This window comes from Tetrao urogallus (assembly GCF_951394365.1).
Source record: "Tetrao urogallus genome assembly, chromosome: 4".
NCBI lineage: Eukaryota > Metazoa > Chordata > Aves > Galliformes > Phasianidae > Tetrao > Tetrao urogallus.
This window is the reverse complement of record NC_136817.1, coordinates 70682877-70702759: the sequence shown is the minus strand read 5'-3', so window position 1 is coordinate 70702759 and position 19883 is coordinate 70682877. Positions and strand designations below refer to the sequence as shown.

Genomic DNA, 19883 nt, shown 5'->3' with positions numbered 1-19883 from the left:
TCCTCAGCCCTGTGTTCCAGACCCCTCACCATTTCATTGCCCTCCTTTCAACACCTTCCAGGCCCTCCATGCCTTCCCTGCAGCGAGGGGCCCAACACTGCACACAGCACTCGAGGTGCGGCCTCACTGATGCCAACAGGAGCAGCGCATCGCCGTGCTTTTACTGCCTCACCTTCTGAGGTGGGTCTGGGTAGGAAGATGGGCTTTCAAACTCGCTGGCTCTGTTTCCTGCGATGCAGAACTAGCTAAAACGAAATAACTTGGGAAAGCACACCAGCACCCAGCCCAGCTTTGCAGCCGCCTGCTTGTAGCACCAGGCCGAGTGATGGTGAAAGAAGCACTGAGATTTCTTTCCTAACAGCGTTGTGCAGGCTGTGCCACCGCCAGCTGAGCTCCAACCACACAGATGAGCATCACAGCACGGCCTGGGCTGCAAAGGAGCACAGCTCTCATCTCATCCAACCCCTGCTGTGTGCAGGTCGCCAACCAGCAGCCCAGGCTGCCCAGAGCCACATCCAGCCTGGCCTCCAATGCCTGCAGGGCTGGGGCATCACAGCCTCCTTGGGCAGCCTGTAACAGTGCCTTCACTGCCCTGTGTGTGAAATAAAGCATCGCTGCTCTGTTTACAGAGAGAAATTCATTCATTGGAGGAACTGAACCACAGGTGATGCTGACAGAGCAGCCGAGCCTTGAAGCAAAGGGACCAAACGTAGCCAAACTGCTGGAAGACAAATCAAGCAGCAGCGGAGCTTCTCCATTCCTCCCAGCCATCTTCTAACCTGCATGAAGGAGGTGCTTTCCTGCTCTCTTCCCCTCTCCCCTCATCCTTCCTTAAGGAATATTGCATCGATCAAAGAGACCCAGAAATGTTTGTGGAACAGAGACAGGCACAGCAGCCAAGCCCGCAGCGCTGCGTCCTTAACAGAGGCTCTGACCCAGCTCCCCTGTCATCCCACAACAGCAAACGCTCCGTGCAAAACCAACCACGGACTGCTCTTAGGGGAAAGGCTGCTCTGTGCCACCGTAAGGTAATGAGAGAAGAAAGCTTACGTCGGCCTGCTGCCTGCCGGGGGACAGGGCGCAGGTCAGGGTGTGCTCCCCCATGGTGTACGAGTACTGGTTCAGGAAGCAGAACATGGACCTGGCAGCCTTGGGACTCTCCAGCTGCAGGATTGCCTGAAACAAAGGAAGACAGCTTCAAATCGAGTCCTTTTACCTTATTTCTGTAGTGCAGGGCAAGCTGAAGGGTACGGCTGTGAAAATAAGTCAGCAATGCAGGCCGCACTCGCACTGCAGACCCCTCACCTCCTCACCCTGCGACCCTCAGAGCTTTGCAGCTCTGTCATGAAACATCTGACCAATAAAAGAAGCACCCAGCAGCCGTTACGACCTTCCTGCATCCGTCGTCAGCCAAGCATTGCTGGCACTGAGAAGAAAAGCCCCGTGTTTTTGCTGGGAGGAGCTGCTGCACGGCACGGACAAGCGCTCACCTTGTTCCTGTTCTTCAGCACAACGTAATGATCGACCTTCCCGAAGCGCAGCCCCACGCAAACCACCTCGAATTCTCTGTACCCTTCCTCTGGTAAATTGCCCAGGTGCACAAAGTGGTGCTGCAGCGTCTCAGCGTTCACCTAAAGACGAGGGAAGGGCTGCCTCAACCTCAGCAGTGCTGCAGGGCCAGGTGAGGAGGGCAGCGTGGAAAGCATCCATCGCTCAGCACGACAGCCAGCGTTTACGCCTTGCGTTGGCCCATGGAAGCATACAGGAATGTTTCATTCCACAGCAGTCTGAGATATGTGGGCCAGCTGCCATTTTAGCCTGCAGGAAGCTGAGTTTCCCCCAGGGCTCGGTACTGAGGCCCATCTTGCTTAATATCCTCACTGATGACCTATGAGGGCAGTGAGGGCAGCCTCGTAAGTCTGCAGGTGACACCAAGCTGGGAGGTGGTGTGGATCTGCCTGAGGGCACGGAGGCCCTGCACAGGGATCTGGATCAGCTGGAGCACTGGGCCGAGGTGGATGGGATGAGGTTCAACAAGGCCAGGTGCTGAGTCCTGCACTTTGACCACAGCAACCCTCTGCGGAATTATAGGCTTGGGGATGAGTGGCTGTGAGTGTGGAGAGGAAAGGGAGCTGGGGCTGTTGGTTGGTGCTGGGCTGAACACGAGCCCACAGGGTGCCCAGGAGCAGAGAGGTGATTGTTCCCCTGTGCTCAGCTCTGTGAGGCCGCACCTCGAGTGCTGTGTGCAGTGTTGGGCCCCTCGCTGCAGGGAAGACATGGAGGGCCTGGAAGGTGTTGAAAGGAGGGCAACGAAATGGTGAGGGGTCTGGAGCACAGGGCTGAGGAGAGGCTGAAGGAGCTGGGAATGTTCAGTGTGAGAAGAGGAGCTCAGGGCAGAGCTCACTGCTCTCTATGGCTGCTGAAGGGAGGCTGCAGGAGCTGGGGGTCGGCCTCTGCTCTCGTGCCATCAGCGATAGGAGCAGAGGGAACGGCTTCAAGCTGCGGCAGGGGAGATTCAGGCTGGGCGTGAGGAAGAATTGCTGGTCAGAAAGGTGGGCAGCACTGCAATGGATGCCCAGGGAGGTGGGGGAGGCACCGAGCCTGGGGGTGTTGAAGGCAAGGCTGGATGCTGTGCTGAGGGCCGTGGTTCAGTGGGAGCTGTTGGCCATGGGGGAACGGTTGGACTGGGGCAGCTTGGAGCTCTTTAACAACCTGGGGGATTCTATGATTCTACAGGTGGCCAAGAGGGCCAGCGGCAGCCTGGGCTGCATGAGGAATGGGCAGCAGAGCAGGGAGGGGAGCATCCCCTGCACTCAGCTCTGGGGAGGCCGCACCTCGAGGCCTGGGTTCAGTTTGGGGCTCCTCACTGCAGGAAAGATGTGGAGGCCCCGCAGCGTGCAGAGAAGGGCAGCGAAATGGTGAGGGGTGCGGAGCACAGGGCTGCTGAGGAGCTGAGGGAGCTGGGATTGTGGAGGGTGAGAAGAGGAGCTCAGGGGAGACCTGACTGCGCTCTGCCACCTCCTGAAGGGAGGCTGTGATGAGGAGGGCTTTGGCCTCTCGTCCCAGGCAACAACCAGGAGCCGAGGAAACGGCTGCAAGTTGTGCCAGAGGAGGTTTGGCTCGGCCATAAGGCAGAACTGCTGCTCTCAGTGCTCAGGCCCTGCAATGGCTGCCCAGGAGGTGGGGGAGGCGCCGTCCCTGGCAGCGTTCAGGAGGCGCCTGGCTGAGGAGCTGCGTGCTGTGCTTTGGTGCTGCTGGTACTGGTAGCAATGGGACGGGGGTTGGACTGCATGATCTTACAGGTCGTTTCCAACCTTGTGATCCTATGATCCTATGATCCTATGAGTGCACCTTTACAGCTGGACTGGCAGCAACTCACCTTAGGGTCGGAGTCTTTGATGATAGCAGTGAATATCGCTTCCTGGAAGGGGAGGAAGGAAAAGCTGTAAGATTTAAACTGCAAAACACAGCTTCACCAGCAGCAGCCAGCAGCCACACAGCCTGATGCTAATGGCATCGGCCTGCCTGCTTAATTAATAGCATGAGCACAACGTGCATCTGTGACACCTATACGTCGTGTTAATATCTGGACACAGGGACTGAAAAAGACACTGAACAGCGCCCAGCACCCAGCATCCAGCACCCAGCATCCCAGCATCCCAGCACCCACCATCATCCAGCATCCCAGCATCCCAGCACCCAGCACCCAGCACCCAGCATCCAGCACCCAGCATCCAGCATCCAGCATCCAGCACCCAGCATCCCAGCATCCCAGCACCCAGCACCCAGCATCCAGCACCCAGCATCCCAGCATCCCAGCACCCAGCATCCAGCACCCATCACCCAGCATCCAGCACCCAGCATCCCAGCATCCCAGCACCCAGCACCCAGCATCCATCATCCCAGCACCCAGCACCCAGCATCCATCATCCAGCACCCAGCACTCAGCATCCAGCATCCAGCATCCCAGCATCCCAGCATCCAGCACCCAGCACCCAGCATCCCAGCACCCAGCATCCAGCATCCCAGCATCCAGCACCCAGCACCCAGCATCCCAGCACCCAGCATCCCAGCATCCCAGCATCCAGCACCCAGCATCCAGCATCCCAGCATCCCAGCATCCCAGCACCCCAGCATCCCAGCACCCCAGCATCCCAGCACCCCAGCATCCAGCATCCCAGCATCCCAGCATCCAGCACCCAGCATCCCAGCACCCAGCACCCCAGCACCCCAGCACCCAGCACCCAGCATCCCAGCACCCCAGCACACCAGCATCCAGCACCCAGCATCCCAGCACCCCAGCATCCAGCACCCAGCACCCAGCACCCAGCATCCCAGCACCCAGCATCCCAGCACCCCAGCATCCCAGCACCCAGCATCCCAGCACCCAGCACCCAGCATCCCAGCACCCAGCATCCCAGCACCCAGCATCCCAGCACCCAGCACCCCAGCATCCCAGCATCCCAGCATCCCAGCACCCCAGCATCCAGCATCCCAGCATCCCAGCACCCAGCACCCAGCATCCCAGCATCCCAGCATCCAGCACCCAGCACCCAGCATCCAGCATCCCAGCATCCCAGCATCCCAGCACCCCAGCATCCCAGCACCCCAGCATCCAGCATCCCAGCATCCAGCACCCAGCATCCCAGCACCCAGCACCCCAGCACCCCAGCACCCAGCATCCCAGCACCCAGCATCCCAGCACCCAGCACCCAGCATCCCAGCACCCCAGCACACCAGCATCCAGCACCCAGCATCCCAGCACCCCAGCATCCAGCACCCAGCACCCAGCATCCCAGCACCCAGCATCCCAGCACCCAGCATCCCAGCACCCCAGCATCCCAGCACCCAGCATCCCAGCACCCAGCACCCCAGCACCCAGCACCCCAGCATCCCAGCATCCCAGCATCCCAGCACCCCAGCATCCAGCATCCCAGCATCCCAGCACCCAGCACCCAGCATCCCAGCACCCAGCACCCAGCACCCCAGCACCCCAGCACCCAGCATCCCAGCACCCAGCATCCCAGCACCCAGCACCCAGCATCCCAGCACCCCAGCACCCCAGCATCCAGCACCCAGCATCCCAGCACCCCAGCATCCAGCACCCAGCACCCAGCATCCCAGCACCCAGCATCCCAGCACCCAGCATCCCAGCATCCCAGCACCCAGCATCCCAGCACCCAGCATCCCAGCACCCAGCACCCCAGCATCCCAGCACCCCAGCATCCCAGCACCCAGCATCCCAGCATCCCAGCACCCATCACCCAGCATCCCAGCACCCAGCATCCCAGCACCCCAGCACCCCAGCATCCCAGCACCCAGCATCCCAGCACCCAGCATCCAGCATCCCAGCACCCCAGCATCCAGCACCCAGCATCCCAGCACCCAGCATCCCAGCACCCAGCACCCCAGCATCCCAGCACCCCAGCATCCCAGCACCCAGCATCCCAGCACCCAGCATCCCAGCATCCCAGCACCCATCACCCAGCATCCCAGCACCCAGCATCCCAGCACCCCAGCACCCCAGCATCCCAGCACCCAGCATCCCAGCACCCAGCACCCAGCACCCAGCACCCAGCACCCAGCACCCAGCACCCAGCATCCCAGCATCCCGGCACCCAGCATCCCAGCACCCAGCATCCCAGCACCCAGCACTCAGCATCCAGCATCCAGCATCCCAGCATCCCAGCATCCCAGCATCCAGCACCCAGCACCCAGCATCCAGCATCCCAGCATCCCAGCATCCCAGCATCCAGCACCCAGCATCCCAGCACCCAGCATCCAGCATCCAGCATCCCAGCATCCCAGCATCCCAGCACCCCAGCATCCAGCATCCCAGCATCCCAGCATCCAGCACCCAGCATCCCAGCACCCCAGCACCCAGCACCCAGCACCCAGCATCCCAGCACCCAGCATCCCAGCACCCAGCATCCCAGCACCCAGCATCCCAGCACCCAGCATCCCAGCACCCCAGCATCCCAGCACCCAGCACCCAGCATCCCAGCATCCCAGCACCCAGCATCCCAGCACCCAGCATCCCAGCACCCCAGCATCCCAGCACCCAGCATCCCAGCACCCAGCATCCCAGCATCCCAGCACCCAGCATCCCAGCATCCCAGCACCCAGCATCCCAGCACCCAGCATCCCAGCATCCCAGCACCCAGCATCCAGCATCCCAGCATCCCAGCACCCAGCACCCAGCATCCCAGCATCCCAGCACCCAGCATCCCAGCACCCAGCACCCAGCACCCCAGCATCCCAGCACCCAGCATCCCAGCACCCCAGCATCCCAGCACCCAGCATCCCAGCACCCAGCATCCCAGCACCCCAGCACCCCAGCATCCCAGCACCCAGCATCCCAGCACCCAGCATCCAGCATCCCAGCACCCCAGCATCCAGCACCCAGCATCCCAGCACCCAGTATCCCAGCACCCAGCACCCCAGCATCCCAGCACCCCAGCATCCCAGCACCCCAGCACCCCAGCATCCCAGCACCCAGCATCCCAGCACCCAGCACCCAGCACCCAGCACCCAGCACCCAGCACCCAGCACCCAGCACCCAGCATCCCAGCATCCCGGCACCCAGCATCCCAGCACCCAGCATCCCAGCACCCAGCACTCAGCATCCAGCATCCAGCATCCCAGCATCCCAGCATCCCAGCATCCAGCACCCAGCACCCAGCATCCAGCATCCCAGCATCCCAGCATCCCAGCATCCAGCACCCAGCATCCCAGCACCCAGCATCCAGCATCCAGCATCCCAGCATCCCAGCATCCCAGCACCCCAGCATCCAGCATCCCAGCATCCCAGCATCCAGCACCCAGCATCCCAGCACCCCAGCACCCAGCACCCAGCACCCAGCATCCCAGCACCCAGCATCCCAGCACCCAGCATCCCAGCACCCAGCATCCCAGCACCCAGCATCCCAGCACCCCAGCATCCCAGCACCCAGCACCCAGCATCCCAGCATCCCAGCACCCAGCATCCCAGCACCCAGCATCCCAGCACCCCAGCATCCCAGCACCCAGCATCCCAGCACCCAGCATCCCAGCATCCCAGCACCCAGCATCCCAGCATCCCAGCACCCAGCATCCCAGCACCCAGCATCCCAGCATCCCAGCACCCAGCATCCCAGCACCCAGCACCCAGCACCCCAGCATCCCAGCACCCAGCATCCCAGCACCCCAGCATCCCAGCACCCAGCATCCCAGCACCCAGCATCCCAGCACCCCAGCACCCCAGCATCCCAGCACCCAGCATCCCAGCACCCAGCATCCAGCATCCCAGCACCCCAGCATCCAGCACCCAGCATCCCAGCACCCAGTATCCCAGCACCCAGCACCCCAGCATCCCAGCACCCCAGCATCCCAGCACCCAGCATCCCAGCACCCAGCATCCCAGCACCCATCACCCAGCATCCCAGCACCCAGCATCCCAGCACCCCAGCACCCCAGCATCCCAGCACCCAGCATCCCAGCACCCAGCACCCAGCACCCAGCACCCAGCACCCAGCACCCAGCACCCAGCACCCAGCATCCCAGCATCCCGGCACCCAGCATCCCAGCACCCAGCATCCCAGCACCCAGCACTCAGCATCCAGCATCCAGCATCCCAGCATCCCAGCATCCCAGCATCCAGCACCCAGCACCCAGCATCCAGCATCCCAGCATCCCAGCATCCCAGCATCCCAGCATCCCAGCATCCCAGCACCCCAGCACCCCAGCATCCCAGCATCCCAGCATCCAGCACCCAGCATCCCAGCACCCAGCATCCAGCATCCAGCATCCCAGCATCCCAGCATCCCAGCACCCCAGCATCCAGCATCCCAGCATCCCAGCATCCAGCACCCAGCATCCCAGCACCCCAGCACCCAGCACCCAGCACCCAGCATCCCAGCACCCAGCATCCCAGCACCCAGCATCCCAGCACCCAGCATCCCAGCACCCAGCATCCCAGCACCCCAGCATCCCAGCACCCAGCACCCAGCATCCCAGCATCCCAGCACCCAGCATCCCAGCACCCAGCATCCCAGCACCCCAGCATCCCAGCACCCAGCATCCCAGCACCCAGCATCCCAGCACCCAGCATCCCAGCACCCATCACCCAGCATCCCAGCACCCAGCATCCCAGCACCCCAGCATCCAGCACCCAGCATCCCAGCACCCAGCATCCCAGCACCCAGCATCCATCATCCAGCACCCAGCACCCAGCGCCCGGCACCCAGCGCTTGGCACCCAGCACCCAGCACCCAGCATCCGAGCATCCATCACCCAGCATCCCAGCATCCCAGCACCCAGCACCCATCATCCGTCACCCGGCACCCAGCGCCCATCACCCAGCACCCAGCACCCAGCACCCATCACCCAGCATCCATCACCCAGCGCCCGGCACCCAGCACCCAGCGCCCATCACCCAGCATCCCATCACCCAGCACCCAGCACCCAGCACCCATCATCCATCATCCATCATCCAGCACCCAGCATCCAGCACCCATCATCCGTCACCCAGCACCCAGCGCCCATCACCCAGCACCCAGCACCCAGCACCCAGCATCCAGCACCCATCACCCAGCACCCAGCACCCAGCATCCATCATCCATCATCCATCATCCAGCACCCAGCATCCAGCACCCATCATCCGTCACCCAGCACCCAGCGCCCATCACCCAGCACCCAGCACCCAGCACTTACTTCATCTTTCACACTGCTGTGCTGCGGCGCCATAGCGATGCCCAGCTGGTTCCCATCCAGCGTCATGGGAAAGCAGGTGTAGAACCTCACCATGGATTCTGCAGACTTTCTGTTGATTTCAAGATACGCCTTTGCAAAGGAAGAGAAGCAACGCCGTGAGCAGGGGCTGCCTTTCAGCTGAGCCACCTCAAAGCCCCACCGCTGGCCACATTACGTGCACTAAAGGCGCATCTGCCGCTTGTCAGCAGGGCCGCCCCCAGCCGAGCGCCGTACCTTCTTATGAGACGACACAATTAACACATCTCTCAGCCCTCCAAACGGCTTGGCCAGGTTGGAAACTTCCTCCACTGAATATCCTTTCTCAGGCAGGTTGGAAACCACGACCACGCACACGTCATCAGCATCCTGCAAGCAAAGGGAAGCATCACTGCTGCTCCTGCAGCCCGGCTGGAAGCTGCTGGAAAGGCGACGAGCTGGGCAGATCGAGGGCAAGGATCACAGCGCGGCCTGGGCTGCAAAGGAGCACGGCGCTCATCCAGCTCCAACCTGCTGTGTGCAGGTCGCCAAGCAGCAGCCCAGGCTGCCCAGAGCCACATCCAGCCTGGTTTTGAATGCCTGCAGGGATGGGGAATCACAGCCTGGCTGGGAAAGGCCAGGCATCTGCCGAAGTGCAGGCAGCCAGCAGGAAAAACTTAACGGTGTGCCCTGAGTAAGTTTGCAGGTGACACCAAGCTGGGAGGTGGTGTGGATCTGCCTGAGGGCACGGAGGCCCTGCACAGGGATTGGGACAGGCTGGAGCACTGGGCCGAGGTGGATGGGATGAGGTTCAACAAGGCCAGGTGCTGAGTCCTGCACTTTGACCACAGCAACCCCATGCAGCGCTGTGGGCTTGGGGATGAGTGGCTGTGAGTGTGGAGAGGAAAGGGAGCTGGGGCTGTTGGTTGGTGCTGGGCTGAACACGAGCCCACAGGGTGCCCAGGAGCAGAGAGGTGATTGTTCCCCTGTATTCAGCTCTGTGAGGCCGCACCTCGAGTGCTGTGTGCAGTGTTGGGCCCCTCGCTGCAGGGAAGACATGGAGGGCCTGGAAGGTGTTGAAAGGAGGGCAAGGAAATGGTGAGGGGTCTGGAACACAGGGCTGAGGAGGAGAGGCTGAAGGAGCTGGGAATGTTGAGCCTGGAGAAGAGGAGCTCAGGGCAGAGCTCACTGCTCTCTATGGCTGCTGCAGGGAGCTGGGGGTCGGCCTCTGCTCTCGTGCCATCAGCGATAGGAGCAGAGGGAACGGCTTCAAGCTGCGGCAGGGGAGATTCAGGCTGGGCGTGAGGAAGAATTGCTGGTCAGAAAGGTGGGCAGCACTGCAATGGATGCCCAGGGAGGTGGGGGAGGCACCGAGCCTGGGGGTGTTGAAGGCCAGGCTGGATGCTGTGCTGAGGGCCGTGGTTCAGTGGGAGCTGTTGGCCATGGGGGAACGGTTGGACTGGGGCAGCTTGGAGCTCTTTAACAACCTGGGGGATTCCATGGTTCTATGAAGCAGCGCCAGGCCTGCACTCACAGCAGCCCCAGAACGAAGCCCCACCGCACTGACCTTGCTGCCCAGCTCCGCTGCTTCTTCGCTCTTCACCGTCACTGCAGAAGCTTCTATTGGACAAAACAAACGGGAGAGGGGCGTCACTTCAGCAGCTGTGCACAGCTCTGCAGCTGCGGCAGAGCCTGAAGGACGTGTGGTGTTATCCTTAACATTTCATCACTGCTGTTGTGGGGAAAAGCAAGAGAGCCACGTGCACGAGCTCTCAGGAAGAACAGCCTTAAGGCAGAGCAAAGAAACCCCTCCAAGTTGTGCCGGTTTGAATTCACCACAGCAGAGAGATTCGGGACAGAAAAGAGGAAGAACCGTGTCAGTTTGCAGCTCACCTCCATCACGTAAAGCTTCCTTCTGCCCATCCGAGCCCACGGGCGCCGCCTGCAGCACCCGGGCAGCTTTGTCTACAAAAGCACAGCAAAATCAAACCCCAAGATATCACAGCATTCCAGTTCAGCGAGCAGGAGCACAGCTCTAACAGCAGGATTACCCGGTAAGGGCGCAGGATTGCCCGCTGCTTTGCACTGAGCCTCTCCTGCCTTCGCGGGCTCTGTGACGCCGTCGTCCCCTCCTGCGGCGCCGCTCGGCTCGGCCGGCTCACCTTCCCCAGCTCCCATCCCGCTTTCTGGTGAGCTCTGAAGGTCTTTGGATTCACTTTCTTCCGATTGATCTGGAAGGAAGAGGTAGATAAAAAGGGTTCTGCAGTTTCGTGCGCTGCACAGAGCAGAGCTGAGCCGTGAGCCCGGCGCTGGAGCTCCACATCTGCCTCTTCTGGCTGCTGCACATCAACTACTGGGGCGCCCGTTTGGAAAATCACCCCCCTGCTTGCTAGCGGGCTGTTAGGGGACAAATGAGGCTTCTTTCATGACAATTCTGTATACGTTTTCTGAGCAGTAACAGTGCTGCCACCTCGCCCTGCCAGGGACCAGACCCACGCTTGCAGTATCTCTTTGCAAAGCTCTTTATGCATCGTACCTGCCGCGAGCTGCAAAGACCCTGCAGGATGTGCCAGCACATGGGGTTCACCCCAGAACCCACTGCTTATTAAATCATCTGCTGCAAATCCCCACTCGCTGCTGCACAGGAGGAGATGCACATGCAGAGGAGCCCCCACGGCCAGCACCACCCCCCCCTCCAGCCCCCAGTGCCCTGCGTGGTCTCCTGTCTCACCTGCAGTGTCTGAAGTCTTCCCAGGTTTGCTCTCTTTGGTCCCCAGGGGCTTCTTGGTTTTCTCCTTTTTGCCTAGGTGGAACATCCAGCCACGGGTCAGCAGGAACGCTTTACCTCTCACCTCGTCCATTTGTGAACATTCCAACCAGAAAAGGCACAAAGAGCTCCATCTGCAGCAGCCACGACCAAAAAGCACCAAAACCGAGCCTGCATGGCAACCGACGGCGGCCACGAAGGAAAGCCAGAAGCGCAGCAGCTTCGGTGCTCAGCTCGACTCAGCTTCTGCTGACCAAAATGCTGCAGGAGCTTCGCTTCCTCCTCCTTCCAGGACCGTGAACTCGGTTATGGAGGATGAAGTGCTGCGTGTTACCACAGGCAGACAAGCAGTGAGAGCTGCAGAGTGCAGGCACAGATCACAGCATCACAGAACTGCAGGGGTTGGAAGGGAGCTGCAGAGATCATGGAGTCCAACCCCGCTGCCAAAGCAGGCTCCCTACAGCAGGTAATCGATTCCTGATCCATTCCTGCATCTCCTGTTGGTGCCTGAGGGCTTTTGAGGCTTGGTGCCTCAAGTCAGTACGGCAGGGTTCCACCCCAGGAAGGCACTGGGACGGACCCCCAGTACGGCTCTCAGTGCTGCAAAGAGGCACTCGCACAAAACCAGAGAGATGGGAACCCATTGAGGAGGCAAAGCGGGGGGACGACAGACGGGAGGTGGACAAAACCTCACCTGCCATCATTCGCGAGGTCTTGGTGGCGGCGGTGGAGGCGGTTGGGTGTTTCCTATTGAGAGCAGGAGGGGGAAAAAATAAGGAAAACTGAGTTTCAAATACAAGTGATGAATCACAGAATTGTAGGGGTTGGAAGGGAGCTGCAGAGCTCATCGAGTCCAACCCCCTGCCAAAGCAGGTTCCCTACAGCAGGTCGCACAGCTCGGCATCCAGGCAGGTCTGGAACATCTCCAGAGAAGGAGACTCCACCACCTCCCTGGGCAGCCTGTTCCAGTGCTCCGTCACCTCACTGTAAAGAAGTTCCTTCACACATTGGTGCAGAACTTCCTATGCTGCAGTTTCTGGCCGTTTCCCCTTGTCCTGTCTCCACTCCCCACTGAAAACAGTCCGGCCTCGCCATTCTGCCCCCCACACCTCAGATATTCACAGACCTGGATCAGGTCCCCTCTCAGCCTTCTTTTCTCCATGCTGAACAGACCCAGCTCACTCATCCTTTCTCCATAGCAGAGATGCTCCAGGCCCCTCACCATCTTGGTGGCCCTCCGCTGGACTCTTCCCAAGAGCTCCCTGTCTGTTTTGTACTGGGGAGCCCAGAACTGGACGCAGTGCTGCAGATGAGGCCTCAGCAGGGCAGAGCAGAGGGGGAGGATCACCTCCCTCCACCTGCTGGCCACGCTCTGTGCAATGCACCCCAGTAAGCCATTGGCCTTTTTGGCCACAAGGGCACACTGCTGGCTCATGGCAACCTGTCGTCCACCAGGACACCCAGCTCCCTCTCCGCAGAGCTCCCCTCCAGCAGCTCATCCCCCATCCTGTACCGCTGCGTGCAATTATTCCTCCCCAGATGCAAGACTCCACACTTGCTTCTGTTAAACCTCATCCGGTTTTTTTCTGCCCAGCTCTCCAGCCTGTCCAGCTCTCGCTGAATGACAGCACAGCCTTCAGCCAATCCTCCCAACTTCGTATCATCAGCAAACTTGCTGAGGGTGGCCATTATCCCCTCATCAAGGTCACTGATGAAGATGTTGAACAAGAGCGGACCCAGCACCGACCCCTGAGGAACACCGCTGCTTACAGGCCTGAAGGCGAGCAGCTGAACGCGTTCCCAAAGCAGCAAATCTCAACAAGGAAAGGAATCAGTTTGGTTTGCAACGGCTCTAAGGAGCAGGAACACGGCCGCAGGGAAGGGCAGGACTCACCTGGTGCTTGGGGCCACTTTCTTGGTGATCCGAGGCTTCTTTTTGACGCTTGTTTTGGCCTAGAGGAGGCAGGAGGAGGAACGTCAGTGCCCCACGCACACAGCTTGCTCCTCTGACTGTTAAACTACAGCAGCTGGCAATTCAGCTGAGAAAAACATCAAGCTGCAATTGGGATTTGCGAGAGGGGCTTCCTGTCCATCTCAACCCGCTGTCGGTACGAAGGAGCGTAAAACACAAGTGCTAAAATCACTGTTTTCCTGGTGAAGATCGGTTTGTGGATGGAAATAGCAAGGCAAGCACAAGCAGTGCTCAGCAGCGCGCCGTTACCTGGCTGGGAGATGCTTTGGGCTTCTCTGCCACGCTGATCTTCACCTGCTTCCCATTCACCAGCACCGGCACGGTCTCACCGTATTTCACAGCTGCTATCACCGCCTCCTTGTAGTTCATCTCCAAGTAGGCCTGAAACAAAGGCGCCTTCAGCCTCCAGTGCTGCAGCTCTGTGAGGAACCCGCTCACAACCGCCCCCATTCCTCCCTGTGTTCGCTGCTGAAGCCTGGACCAAGCAGCCCAGCACCGCACAGCAATGCAGCGCACGGCCCCAGCCAAGCCGCGACCACACGCCCCGCTTCTGACTGTCTGCAAGGAACCACAGCATCACGAGATTGGAAATGATCTATAAATCATCCGGTCCAACCCCCGTCCCATTGCTACCAGTACCAGCAGCACCAAAGCACAGCACGCAGCTCCTCAGCCAGGCGCCTCCTGAACGCTGCCAGGGACGGCGCCTCCCCCACCTCCTGGGCAGCCATTGCAGGGCCTGAGCACTGAGAGCAACAGTTCTGCCTTATGGCCGAGCCAAACCTCCTCTGGCACAACTTGCAGCCGTTTCCTCGGCTCCTGGTTGTTGGCTGGGACGAGAGGCCAAAGCCCTCCTCATCACAGCCTCCCTTCAGGAGGTGGCAGAGTGCACTCAGGTCTCCCCTGAGCTCCTCTTCTCACCCTCCACAATCCCAGCTCCCTCAGCTCCTCAGCAGCCCTGTGCTCCGCACCCCTCACCATTTCGCTGCCCTTCTCTGCACGCTGCGGGGCCTCCACATCTTTCCTGCAGTGAGGAGCCCCAAACTGAACCCAGGCCTCGAGGTGCGGCCTCCCCAGAGCTGAGTGCAGGGGATGCTCCCCTCCCTGCTCTGCTGCCCATTCCTCATGCAGCCCAGGCTGCCGCTGGCCCTCTTGGCCACCTGGGCACCCTGTGGGCTCGTGTTCAGCCCAGCACCAACCAACAGCCCCAGCTCCCTTTCCTCTCCACGCTCACAGCCACCCATCCCCAAGCCCACAACGCTGCATGGGGTTGCTGTGCCCAGCCGTTGTGCCCAAGGATGAGCTGAGGATCCACACAGAGGTGCTCAGTGTCCGCCCGTCCCATCGGAGGGAACTGACCTTGTTCCTGGAGCGCAGCACGATCAGGTCGCTGACTTTGCCGAAGGGCTGCACGATCTTTTTGATGTCCTGGTCTGAGAAGCCATCGTCCGGTAAGTTGGAGATCTGAAGGACCGTCCCACAGTTCAGCAGCTCCTCTCTCAACAGCTGCACGTCAAAGACAAAGCCAGACATCAGCACTTTCCACATCTATTCCAACAAGAGGCAGGACACGGCCTGTCACAGAGCTTGCTGAGCCCAAAGCAGACAGAGCACCCAAAAGGGAGCTCACTCAGCTGCCGAAATGCAGGGACAGCAGCACCGCAGGGCACTGCGCAGCACCACTGGGCCTGCAGTAGCAGCACTGCTGAGCAGCTGCACACAAGCTGCTGCTCTGAACCAGAGCTAAGCATCTCTGCCATCCCAGCTGCCTGGGCCGTGCGGGTGAGGAGCAGCACAGCCCCACAGCCCTCCTTTCAATGCCATCTCCCGGCATCACAGGCCAGGAACTACCAGGAATGGCAGAGGAGGACGTCACAGCATCACAGCATCACAGAACTGTAGGGGTTGGAAGGGAGCTGCAGAGATCATGGAGACCAACCCCCTGCCAAAGCAGGTTCCCTACAGCAGGTCGCACAGCTCGGCATCCAGGCAGGTCTGGAACATCTCCAGAGAAGGAGACTCCACCACCTCCCTGGGCAGCCTGTTCCAGTGAACAGTGGGACCATAGAGACACGTTGCGACCCATAGAGACACACTGGGATCCATAGAGACACGTTGGGACCCATAGAGACACTCTGGGACACATAGAGACACGTTGGGACCCATAGAGACACATTGGGACCAATTGGGACCCATAGAGACACGTTGGGACCCATAGAGACACGTTGGGACCAATTGGGACCCATAGAGACACGTTGGGACCCATAGAGACACGCTGGGACCCATAGAGACACGTTGGGACCCATAGAGACATGTTGGGACCCATCGGGACCCATAGAGATACGTTGGGACCCATGGAGACACGTTGGGACCCATAGAGACACGTTGGGACCCATGGAGACACGTTGGGACCCATAGAGGCACACTGGGACCCATAGAGACACGTTAGGAGCCATAGAGACACGTTGGGAGCCATAGAGACACATTGAGACCCATAGAGACACGTTGGGACCCATAGAGAAACGTTGGGACCCATAGGGACGCGTTGGGACCAACTGGGACACGTTGGGACCCATAGGGACATGTTGAGACCCATAGAGACACGTTGGGTGCCATAGTGACATGTTGGGACCCATCGGGACCCATAGAGATATGTTGGGACCCATGGAGACCCATTGGGACCCATAGAGACACGTTGGGACGCATTGGGACCCATAGAGACACGTTGGGACGCATTGGGACCCATAGATTGGGACCCATAGAGACACATTGGGAGCCATAGAGACACATTGGGAGCCATTGGGACCCACAGAGACACGTTGAGATGCATTGGGACCCATTGGGACCCATAGAGACACGTTGGGACCCATTGGGACCCACAGACTGCCCCCCTCCCTGCAGCCTGTTCCATTGCTCCTCCCCTCACTGCACAGCCGTTCCTTCGCACACTGCTGCACAACTTCCTGTGCTGCAGTTCCGCCCGTTTCCCCTCGTCCTGTCTCCACTCCCCACTGATCAGAGTCCATCCTCGCCATGCTGCCCCCGCACCTCAGATATTCAGCCCTGGCTCAGCTCCCCTCTCCGCCTCCTTCCCTCCATGCTGAACAGACCCGGCTCACTCAGCCTTTCTCCATAGCACAGATGCTGCAGGCCGCTCTCCATCTCGCTGCCCTGCGCTGGACTCTTCCCAAGAGCTCCCCGTCCTTTTTAGAACCATGGAATCCCCCAGGTTGTTAAAGAGCTCCAAGCTGCCCCAGTCCAACCGTTCCCCCATGGCCAACAGCTCCCACTGAACCACGGCCCTCAGCACAGCATCCAGCCTTGCCTTCAACACCCCCAGGCTCGGTGCCTCCCCCACCTCCCTGGGCATCCATTGCAGTGCTGCCCACCTTTCTGACCAGCAATTCTTCCTCACGCCCAGCCTGAATCTCCCCTGCCGCAGCTTGAAGCCGTTCCCTCTGCTCCTATCGCTGATGGCACGAGAGCAGAGGCCGACCCCCAGCTCCTGCAGCCTCCCTTCAGCAGCCATAGAGAGCAGTGAGCTCTGCCCTGAGCTCCTCTTCTCCAGGCTCAACATTCCCAGCTCCTTCAGCCTCTCCTCAGCCCTGTGCTCCAGACCCCTCACCATTTCCTTGCCCTCCTTTCAACACCTTCCAGGCCCTCCATGTCTTCCCTGCAGCGAGGGGCCCAACACTGCACACAGCACTCGAGGTGCGGCCTCACAGAGCTGAGCACAGGGACGGATGCTCAGCTCCCTGCTCTGCTGGCCATTTCTGATGCAGGCCAGGCTGCCGTTGCCCTTCCTGGCCACCTGGGCACACTGCTGGCTCCTGTTCAGCCCAGCATCCATCCACACCCCCAGCTCCATTTCCTCTACGCCGCCCCACGCCTGCAGCGTCGCCTGGGGTCGTTGCGGCCCAAGCGCAGGACCCGGCATTCGGCCTTGTTGCACCTCAGCCCATGGGCTTCAGCCCAGCTCTGCAGCCTGTCCTGTTTTGTGCTGGGAGCCCAGAACTGGACGCAGTGCTCCAGATGAGGCCTCACCAGGGCAGAGCAGAGGCGGAGGATCGCCTCCCTCGACCTGCTGGCCACGCTCTGTGCAATGCAGCCCAGGCTGCCATGTTGGCCATGAGGGCACACTGCTGGCTCATGGCAACCTGCTGTTCCCCAGCTCCCTCTCCGCAGAGCTCCCCTCCAGCAGCTCATCCCCCATCCTGTACCGCTGCACGCCATTATTCCTCCCCAGATGCAAGACTCCACACTTGCTGTTGTTAAACCCCATCTGGTTTCTTGCTGCCCAGCTCTCAGCCTGCCCAGCTCTCGCTGAACGGCAGCACGGCCTTCAGGCTGTCAGCCAATCCTCCCCATCGTCAGCAACGTCGATAATCACCCGGTTATACGGAGCAGCACGAGGCCTGCTGGGCCCCGCGGCTGAGTCCTCCTCCTCCTCTTCCACCTCCTGCTCTTGGGGCAACTCATCGCTTTGAGGAGAGGAGCCAGACGCAGGCAGAGGAGCCGCGTCCTTCTTTACGGCCTTGGCAGCGGGGCTCGTTTTGGGGCTTTTCTTCCCGTTCGCAGGCACTTTTCCTGCCGCCCCATGGCTGGGCGCTGACTTCCCCGAGCCCGAGGCCCCAGGTGAGGACGCTTGCGATGATTTGTGCTTGTTGAACTCCGCCACAAAGCCGGGTCCCAACGTTTTCATCACCGCCTCCAGAGCTGCCTTCCTGTCTGCCAAGGGAAGGGAAAAGAAGCCTGGTTTTGTCTTTGCTTTACCTCTACTGCCGCTCAGGTCACTGCAGCTTCAGCTTCCTCCTGACCTGACGTCGCTGAGCCACTTGTCAGTGAGCTCACACACCTTCAATCCCCTGCGTGTCTTTGGGTGGAGATCAGTGGAAATGATGCCCCAGCCCTGCAGGCATTGGAGGCCAGGCTGGATGTGGCTGTGGGCAGCCTGGGCTGCTGGTTGGTGACCTGCACACAGCAGGGGGTTGGAAATGAATGAGCGCTGTGGGCCTTTGCAACCCAGGCCGTTCTGTGGTTCTATGAAGGCTGGCCTGGTCTGTTCTCTGTGCTCTCCTCCATAAGAAAGGCCTGATGTCACCACCACCTTTCCTTTCCCCACCTCCTTGACACATCCTTCCAATATTTGAAGGGAGCACATAAACAGGAGGGGGAACGGCTGTTTGTGAGGGTGGATGGTGATGGGACAAGGGGAATGGTTTTAAAGTGAGCCAGGGGAGGTTGAGGTTGGATATGAGGAGGAAGTTTTTCACACACAGGGCGGTGAGGCACTGTTACAGGTTGCCCAAGGAGGCTGTGGATGCCCCAGCCCTGCAGGCATTGGAGGCCAGGCTGGATGTGGCTCTGGGCAGCCTGGGCTGCTGGTTGGTGACCTGCACACAGCAGGGGGTTGGAGCTGGATGGGTGCTGTGCTCCTCTGCAACCCAGGCTGTTTTGGGATTCTATCCACTCTACGATCCCAAACATCTGCCCCAACCTCTCTCCCCCAGGAGCTCTCTTGCAGTTTGTATCCTTCAAGCTGACAAACCACAAAGCCAGCAAAACCTCCAACACTGCAGTATTGGGGGCAGAGGCCACGCTGGCTGGATTTACTCAGCATTTCCTACAGCTACGGAGCAGAGAGCAGAGCAGAGCCACTGGGCAGCCCAACAAACTGAACCGGATCCTAGGATGCTGCACTGAATCACAGAATGGCCGGGGTTGGAAGGGACCTCAAGGATGATGAAGCTCCAACCCCCTGTTGCACGCAGGGCCACCAACCTCCCCATTGCACAGCAGCCCAGGCTGCCCAGGGCCCCATCCAACCTGCAACACCTCCAGGGATGGACGGGATCATAGGATCACGGAACAGCCTGGGTTGCAAAGGAGCACAGCTCTCATCTCATTCCAACCCCAGGTCACCAACCAGCAGCCCAAGCTGCCCAGAGCCACATCCAGCCTGGCCTCCAATGCCTGCAGGGCTGGGGCATCCACAGCCTCCTTGGGCAACCTGGAACAGTGCCTCACCACCCTGTGTGTGAAAAACTTCCTCCTAACATCCAACCCAAACCTCCCCTGTCTCACTTTAAACCATTCCCCTTGTCCCATCACCATCCACCCTTGTAAACAGCCGTTCCCCCTCCTGTTTATCCGCTCCCTTCAAGTCCTGGCAGGCCACCATGAGGTCTCCCCTGACCTTCTCTGCTCCAAGCTCAACAATCCCAGTTCCCTCAACCTTTCACAAACAGCCACCCCAGGAGGGCTCAGAACTGCTGGGAATCCCACAGCAGCTCACACAGCATCACAGAATGGCCGGGGTTGGAAGGAACCTCAAGGATCACGAAGCTCCAACCCCCTGTTGCATGCAGGGCCACCAACCTCCATATCTAAGGCTACACCAGGCTGCCCAGGGCCCCATCCAACCTCCAACACCTCCAG

At 60.2% G+C, this 19883-nt stretch overlaps 1 protein-coding gene across 1 annotated transcript in view; it reads right to left on the bottom strand.

The window, feature by feature from the left end:
* Positions 1-19883, bottom strand: part of ZNF638 (zinc finger protein 638) — a gene marked incomplete at its 5' end in the record, with an annotated part of 50687 nt that overhangs the window by 19607 nt on the left and 11197 nt on the right. The window contains 14 exons of the mRNA XM_079534191.1: positions 1051-1176; positions 1491-1631; positions 3380-3421; positions 8692-8820; positions 8965-9096; positions 10274-10326; positions 10600-10671; positions 10758-10937; positions 11438-11509; positions 12168-12220; positions 13368-13426; positions 13695-13826; positions 14805-14951; positions 17836-18173. Coding sequence (XP_079390317.1) covers positions 1051-1176; positions 1491-1631; positions 3380-3421; positions 8692-8820; positions 8965-9096; positions 10274-10326; positions 10600-10671; positions 10758-10937; positions 11438-11509; positions 12168-12220; positions 13368-13426; positions 13695-13826; positions 14805-14951; positions 17836-18173 — 1676 coding nt within the window. The remainder of the gene's footprint in view (positions 1-1050; positions 1177-1490; positions 1632-3379; positions 3422-8691; positions 8821-8964; positions 9097-10273; positions 10327-10599; positions 10672-10757; positions 10938-11437; positions 11510-12167; positions 12221-13367; positions 13427-13694; positions 13827-14804; positions 14952-17835; positions 18174-19883) is intronic.